At 40.0% G+C, this 8,551-nt stretch overlaps 1 protein-coding gene across 1 annotated transcript; it reads right to left on the bottom strand.

Moving 5' to 3' along the window:
• Nucleotides 1–1,901: 1,901 nt before the first annotated feature.
• Nucleotides 1,902–5,725, bottom strand: HNRNPAB (heterogeneous nuclear ribonucleoprotein A/B). The gene is made up of 6 exons (XM_009702617.1): nt 5,561–5,725; nt 5,318–5,476; nt 4,766–4,897; nt 2,891–2,999; nt 2,645–2,797; nt 1,902–2,566 (listed from the first exon to the last, which is right to left on the bottom strand). The coding sequence occupies exons 1-6, from the start codon at nt 5,723–5,725 to the stop codon at nt 2,496–2,498; spliced, it is 789 nt and encodes a 262-aa protein (XP_009700919.1). The 3' UTR covers nt 1,902–2,495.
• Between the last annotated feature and the right edge of the window lie 2,826 nt (nt 5,726–8,551).

The following is an 8,551-nucleotide window of genomic DNA, read 5'->3' as shown; positions in this document are numbered from 1 at the left end:
ACTTTTGCAAATTAAGATAAGCCAATGGGTTCTCTTTTTTTTTTTTTAAAGTATGATGATGATGCAAACGCCATTCTAGCTGCCAGTACACCCAGCCCTTCCCAGGCTCCTCTGGCCAGTTTCATAACAAGGTCCCTAATAGCACTATATTCAACAGTCTCAGTGATCAGGTTAAGACAAAAACTTCAGTCCCAAATTTGTAACATCAAATGCATGAGAAACAAGACAGCTGAGGGCCATGGCTCCCAAACCAGTTCTTATGAAATACTCTGTCCTCAAGAAATATCCAAGTAGGATTATTAAATTAAGAGTACATTACAGCCATAAGCAACAACCTTGTAGACAAACCCTTGCTTTCACCAGGCAATTACATGTTCTTTGTATCACAAACTTTTCATGCAAAGAAGAAAGGGAAAGCCAGCTCTGCATTTAAATACCAGTATCCTTAATTTCTGCTTAAGGCCACATCACCTGTCAAGGAAGCATTACCTGAGAACCTAATTCCAAAAAACACCAAAGTAACAGCCAGCTGACAAACTATTGCTAATATACTAGCCAGAAGTACTGCAGCAGTATGGTCCTGATACTATGCAAATTCCCTGTTGGAGGGCAAACTGTCTGCTAGAAAAATGTTCTGCTAGCCCTTATTTCATAAGAAAACAAGTATGCAATAAAGCATTTCAGTTTTAAATGTTGAGACAGTAATACTTTTAAATACTGTACTCATTTGTTTCAGTGGTCTTCAATTTTTATTTGTAAGTTGGGCATTAGGCTACATACTCGAGCTGTAAAGTCATCATGCCAACTATCAGATTTAAAAATACGATTCATCTTTTTTATACTCAAGATTTCCACCCAATCCCAGAAAAGTCTTACAGACTTCTTTTTGTTTTCAAGGACAGCCAGCAGGGAGCAGCATATTATAGTCCCTGCAGGAATAACTTCATCCCTTGTTAAAATAAAAAAAGGTGACTAGTAACATCTGTTTATGTCTTGTCTTAGTTACTTGTTCTGAGTCCACTTCCAGTTCCCATTTGCTCAAATAGGATTTATTAGAAGAAAAAAATGTCAGAGTTTAGCTTTAAAAGGTAAGCAAGTAAAAAAAAATCAAATTTATTACTGTAACGAAGATTAGAAGTTTACTTTGTGCAGCAGCACTTGTTACTTACTTATAAATCTGAGATTGGGACTATTCTGCATCAAGGCTGGCAAATCACATGATAGTTATTGCCTTAAAACAATGGTAAACTAGCCAAAAAAGGAGAGCATATTTCTAGCTGGTCACTCATCTCTGGAAAGAGATGTTGTTTTCTTGTTTTTCCACCCACAACTTTAGTGGAAGTTCTTTTAGCCTTTTTTGATACACAAAAAGGCTGCAAAAATTCAGACTTCACATTGATAATTTAATGTCTAACCTGTCTTTTTAAGGCAGGTATACATAATATTAAGAACTTGTAGAAAAAGTCTCAGACTCAAGACAGTGAAACATGAAGGAAGTGCAGCTAGCTTCTTGCACACCTCCTGGCTTCCTCCTGCAATGCTGTCTAGACTCCCAAGCCCTACCTGAAATCTGTGCCTCTGGCTGCTCCTAGCAGAGCCCTGCAGTGCAGACACTAACAGAGTTAAGCTAAGCCTCTGTGCTTGTCTCGAACAAGAGCCACCAGCACAGCCCCCACAACAGCTGGGGCTTTCCACCCAAGTCCTCTTCCATATAACCTCCAGGCAGAAGTGACTGCACCACTTAACTGCAAGTGAGCACAACTACCAATACAGCCTTCTAGTTTTAAGATTAAAAACATTTAAGCACAACTCTTACCTATCAAGGTACTGCCATGAACTAAGTTCTGGGAACAGTATACTGGCATTTTACTAATACATAAGCTGAAGAATGGCACAAGACACTAGATTACGCCTTTTTTATTTCAAAAGCTAGGATAGCTTCAATATCCATGTCATGGTGAATCAGAACACATGTAAAATACCTTACAATACATTAGATTCCAAAAAGGTACCAAAAAGTACAGTAAAATTAACACTTCCATTACAGGAAATGTATGACACAAAAACAATACAAAATAAAAAGGTGGAAAGTGACACTGGTTCCCTAAGATGCATCTCATTCTGTACAACTGGAGTAATGCAGAGTCCATAGTTAACTCCAAGAGGCAGTCCCTAGATGCAGAGCTGCAGCTTTAAGCAGACCCTCAAAATCAGTTTCAGTTTAACCTATTAATAAAATCATTAATTAATATCTTCAGCAAGGCTGAAATTTACACACCACACTGTCTAGACAACTAGTTATCTGTAAGTATTAAACATGTAAAACATTTCCAGGGAGCTCTTCCAAGTAAGATGCACATTTAACAGGCCATAGAAATTTATTGTAAAGTTAAATTTGGTACAGAACTGAAGTATCCATCTACAGCATTGTATACAAAACCTATGCAGTCATTTTCCAAAAGAGACCATGCCACTGCATACCTGAATAAGTTTGATCAATATGGCTTGTAGTTATTCTGATGACCACCACGTCTTGGTGTCTTCCCATAATTTGCACTGCCTTGACCTATGAACAAGAGAACAAATGCATTAAACTGCTAATTAGTTACGTTTGCTTATACCCAATACAGTTCTCTTTACTTACTGTAATCATAGCCTGGTCCATATCCATAATACCCATATCCTGAATAATCATAGCCTCCATAGCCACCATAACCTTGCTGATAGCCGTATCCTTGATTCCCATAACCCTGGTTCCAGTAATTGCCATAACCTTGATTCCAATTTTGACTTTGAGCTATAGAAGGGAAAACCATCCACAAAATCCCATTTTAGTACACACAACTTATTTAGAATGTGTCCATACTAAAGTAGTGTGTGTAGTACTTACCGCCGCCTCTTCCACCTCTGCCTCTTCCTCCATAGCTACCTCTTCCTCCACCACTACTGAACTGTTGCTGCTGGTATACTTCTTTTGGCTGTGCTACCTTAATCTCGCACTGAAAATAAAAAAAGAAGGAACAATGTGTATACTGTCTTATAGCAGCAGTGCCCAACCTAACCTCCTAGGAAAGCCAGAGGTTACTCTAGAGGCAAAGGAGGTATACATGCTGTGCTCCCTGTCACATGAGCAGGACTAATGCATATCCAGAAGCATCTGATTTACTGTGCCACCTGGGCAAAGGGTAAATTGCTCTCAGCCATTCAAAGCAGGCCACCGCTTTCAGAGTATTTTATACCACCTATTCCCTACCATCAGCTTCCCCACGGAACAGAAAGGTTAGTCATCATTGGCCAAAGCAGGCCACTGCTTTCTGAGTATTTTAATACTGTCTATTCTCTACTATCAACTCCCCCATAGAAGAGGTGCTGAGGCCACCTCAGCATAGCCGCTGCTCCTGTAGGAGCCTGCCCTTTGTCCTGGCACAACCTCCAAGGTGAGGCCGTCGCGACTGGACCACTTCACCTGAGCTGCACTGAATGAACAAGGCGCTGAGAAATGCACCAGAACAAGTTTCCTGGCAGCCTTCATACACTCTATACACTGAGCATCTGTGTTGGATTGTACAGTACACCTACCAACACTTGAAATCGTCACTTATCAAATACTAAAGCCAGCTAAAACCAACCAGAACTGACACTTCCAAGACAGGTTCCCAGGCTGCAGTTCAAGCTGTCAGCCAGCTTCCTAGTTCCTAAAGCTACTGCTGCGGTAAAAAGAACAACTCCCTGTGATAGCAGCACCTGAGCAACCCTGGCTTGGAATTCTTCGCCACAGGAACTTTAAGGTAACCCGCTCTTTTTATTATTACTGTGACATCAAAACAAGCCATAGTTACAAGATACAGAGATGATTTCTTAGCTCCCTTGGCACATAAGCATTCATTTCTCCTGAAAATAAGCTTTATTGCTAACTACAGTGTCTTGACAACTACCAGTGCATTAGGTTTGCCAAAGTTTATTTTGTGCTGTGTCAAGACCAGTCTTAAACTAAGTGCAATCATCTAAGTCGCTGTGTCAGATAGTATGACCAGATCTAATAGGGCTTTGACGTTAATTTATAGTCAGCACTGGCCATGGGGCAAGGAAAGAGGGACACCTCCAGCCAAGCACACATCATTTGCCTCCAGTCCTCATTAGCTTGACACATGAGCCTCTACTAGCTGTTCCCACAGATGAGCAGTCAGCTGTTCAGAGCATCTCTGAACTACGACTTCTACAGTAGTTCACATAACCACCTGACCAGGTACAAGTCGCCATAAGCATATATTTACTCTCTGGATCCTTGTACTGGGTTTACATGACAAGGTTTTGGTTGCAGGAGGGGCTTCTGAGAGAAGACACCAGAAACTGCTCCCATGTCAGACAGAGCCAGTATCAGCCAGCTGCTGACAAAGTTAGTGTCTGTAAGCCTTGAATTTATGCAAGTGCTCTATGCCAAAAGTAGGCGCATATCTCTTGAAATGGCTTACAGTGCTAAATTGATACATAAATAAGCCAGTTTTTCCACATGTATTTAATGAATGTGATTAGATACTTAACCCCTAGAACACAGCAAGTATTAAAGCCACAAGTATTGGCAAAGAACCTTTGTAGCCCCTGTGACTGAACTTATGGCAAAACACCCCTGTGCTAAACTGCAAGCTGTCTTTATTGTAATTTTGGTACCTTGAGATCAGAGGTCTATAAAATCTTTTTCAGGTTATAGATGTAGTGGTATTATGCTTAATAACTTGGATAAAAATTTACAAGTCAAAGTTTCTACCTTGCTTCCACTGACGTTATGGAATTTCTTCTCCAAAACCTTCTTCACCGGATCCTCTTCCTTGAAAGTGATGAACACAAACCCCCTCCTTTTGTTGGTCTTTGGATCCATTGGGAGTTCAATTGCTTCAATCTGAAGATGTGAAATACTATTGTCAGACTTGTATTTTAGCAGAACAGTTAAGTGCGTGGCATTTGGGACAGTAAAGCTGTAAGTTTCCTATCTATGCATATTATGCAACAGCAAATTGCAATATTCTTTCTATACTAACATTGGCTTTCAGACTAGAGGTTTCAATTTTACAACTCTTAAAAACAATTTTAACAGCAGATAAAATGGTTTGACTTGAAGACACAGGTATCTAACTTGCAATGGAAGCATCTAAGTGAGGTACGTGCCTTCCTTGCTCTCAAAGATGGGAAACCTCTGTATCAGTTACAGAAGGCCAGATACATCTGGAGTTAATTTAAATTGCAACTTGCAAATTATTAGTAAACTAAAGAGTGACTGGAGACTATATGTTTCAGTGTTTACTAAGATAACATTACACACCTCTCCAAACTCTCCAAAGTATTCCCTGATTTTCTCTTCTGTGGCTTCTGGGTTTAGTCCACCAACAAATATCTTCTTCACTGGATCCTTTTTCATTGCCATGGCCTTCTTGGGGTCAATTAGTCGTCCATCTAGCCTGTGTTCTTTCTGTTCCAGAACCTGAAAGATTGTTTGATAGGATTAACTCCAGCTGAAAAGTTTCTCCTAGAAGTTAAGAATCTGAAATACGAAGCTTAAATTCACCTTTTCAACACTCCCAGGTTCTTTGAAGAGAATAAATCCAAAGCCTCTGGATCTTCCTGTGTTAGGGTCCATCTTTATCGTACAGTCAGTTACCTCACCAAATTTGGTGAAGTAATCTTTCAAGTCTTTTTTGCTTGTATCCCAACTGAGGCCACCAACAAACATCTTCCTGGAATTTCAAAGACATAAGAGCTATTTAGATTCAGGAAGTACTACAGAAAAGCACATGCAGCAAGATGCTCGCAGTGGTATATAGCTCAGCAGCATTGTCAGAAACAGGACCAACTGTTGAAAGTTAAATACTTTTGCATCTTGTCAAACGCTAGTGATACTATAAGTAGTGCACAAGGGTGGGTTTCCCCTGCCATCTTTTTAAGGGAATGACACAATGCACCCTGAAGTTTATTACAGGCTATAAGAAACCATAAAAATTGCCTAAAATACCCCTTGCCAGTAACTTACGTTCTTTCAACATCATTCCATTATTTGCAACAAAACAGTATTGATGATCATGAAGTACTGCCTACTCAGTTTTTGAAAAGAACCTAGGATCTTCCTACTGCTTCGAAAGCATTCAGATAGAATAAGGTATCAAAAGCAAAATACTTGAGCCCTTTTAGGATTTGGACAAAAGGCTGTAAAAATTTTAGTCCTAAGACTAATCTACAAAATTTAAACCAGGTATCTATGACCTCCAAGAAGTCACATACAACAAATGGGACTTTGGACCTACCTTAACTACTATGTTGTGCACTTCTTCCTGCTTAGTTACTGAATCTAGTTCTGTCTTCATCAGTACTACAGGAGTACCTCCACTATCAGTCTTTACTTTCATGAAAGGCCAATACAGTACTTCCCTGCCCACTTTCCCACACAAAATACTCTCTAAAACATCTCAATGAACTAAATACTAGTGAAGCAAAATAGAAAAGTGAAGCTAGCAAACAAAACTCAGATCAGGCAATAAGGCACTTTTCAAATGCTTCACTTCAAATGAAAACATTAATAACATGGCTGTATTTTCTATTTTCAGAGTTTCCAAGGTAACAAACTAAGCTTTTAAAAGCATTCGAGCCTTTTTATCTAACTATAGACTAAAGCAGTTTAAGTTGTCATTACTGTGTTTAGAGGCAACCTAGATTTGGCACTAGAAGCTAGCAGCACTTTAGAAACTAGACTATGTTTAAATAAAATTGGCTTTTGGTGTTTGTGTGTAACTTTGATTTACTAGAACTTGCATGCATTTATGTGCAAAAGGCAACTCGAGAAAAAACCTGTATGTGCTATGGGTTTTTTTTCTTTCTCCTTAAACTGGATGAAACCATATCCTTTGTAGGCTAAACCCTTATTTTTTCAGAAGATCAAGCTGTGCACTCTTAACTGACAAGCGCAGCATGATACATAGGGTCCAAGTAAAGCCTGCGTGCTTCTTGCAACCATTACAATAGTCTTACAGAAAAGGCCTTACAAAGTTTACTAAGCCTTTCAATAACAGGTGAAAGAAAGGTAACCTGACAGATTCCTTCTCATCACAACAGCTTACTGACCAAGAATGACTGCTTATAATCTGTACAGACTGACAGTGGTTTTCCATAGCATAGCCTGTCATCACTGACTACATTTACAGAACGATCAAGATCATGGTTGGGGGATGACAGAAAGTTGTCTGGAGGCAGCTTTAGCTGCTTTATGCCATTGGGTTGAAGCTGTGGTACACACACAGATATTGTCACATGCTAGATTCACCTCTGACCACAGCAGTAGTGTTACACTTTGTGATTTACAGTCCTTTGTTTTGTAATTGGAATGACTGATACCTACGTACATTTAAATAACACAATATAGTGCCTTTGAAATTAGGACCAAATTCCTAGTATTTGGCTTTGCCTTCAGAGGCCACACAAACTGGACAACTGCACTCTTAACATGTAGTCTCTTTTTTTCCTCCCGAGTATAGTAGTGCAGCTAAATCAAAGCACGTTTCAGCTCTTAACAAAATACTCTTAATGTCAGCACCCTGAACTCTGCCTTGGACAGCTCTTGTCTTAGCATAGCGCTAAATTTTCCACATAGGTCAATCTCTCTAAATAACTGCTTTTCTTAGAAGATTCATTTCACACGGATTTGGGGTTGAAACTTGTCACCTCCTATGCAAGAAAGGGCAAGAGTATCGCCCGCTTTTCAGGGCAGAATACTAAAAAAGTAAAACGAAAATTCGCACACAGCTAAAAGGCTTGGTTCTCAATCCTTCTAGTGTCTGCAAAAGGTATATCTGGCCCTAGCTTATACGAAACTTGTGCAAGTCTTACTCCTTCCTTTACAGCCAAAGTCTATTATGCTACGGTGGCTTCAGCTCTCTCTTCAACGTGAGGGATCTGACCCTTTGGTTCAGGACCCAAGGATAACAAAGGGAGTTCCAATTAAACACATGGGGTAGTTTGAATAACAAAGACCCGCTTGAGAAACAGGCAGGTAATTTTCAAGTCAAGCACGTATATTCATAAACAGACCAACTACGATAGGAAATAAATTACTGTTTTGTACACAAGGATGCCACTACCAAAACACAGCAAAACCACGCTGACCCCTCCAGAAATCACTCACAAGATATAAGCCGTTTTCTGACAATGCTGCAAAGCAGTATACCAAAATCGCTCTTGCTAGTTTAAACACACCATATATCGCCTCAATCATGCCGTTTTTCCTTTACTCCGTCCAAAAATACTTAGCTTACCCCGACTAGCTTCCAAAACTAGCATCATTTTTTTACATGCGTTACACAAAACACGTTCGCATTTACACCAACGCCGGTGGCGATCGGTCACGCAATCTCCAGAAAGTTTGAACCAGCCCACCCTCCGCCAGAAATCAACTCTTTCCATCCCCCCCTTTCGTTAAAAAGGGAAAGGATGAAGAAAACGCGGGATGCGAAGCGAGCCGAGGTAAATCCCCTTCCATTTTACAGCGTGAGACGGCAACAAACCCGCTCCC

Source organism: Cariama cristata, unplaced genomic scaffold (assembly GCF_000690535.1).
Source record: "Cariama cristata isolate BGI_N322 unplaced genomic scaffold, ASM69053v1 scaffold26666, whole genome shotgun sequence".
Lineage (NCBI taxonomy): Eukaryota > Metazoa > Chordata > Aves > Cariamiformes > Cariamidae > Cariama > Cariama cristata.
This window is presented reverse-complemented; position numbering and strand designations above follow the sequence as displayed.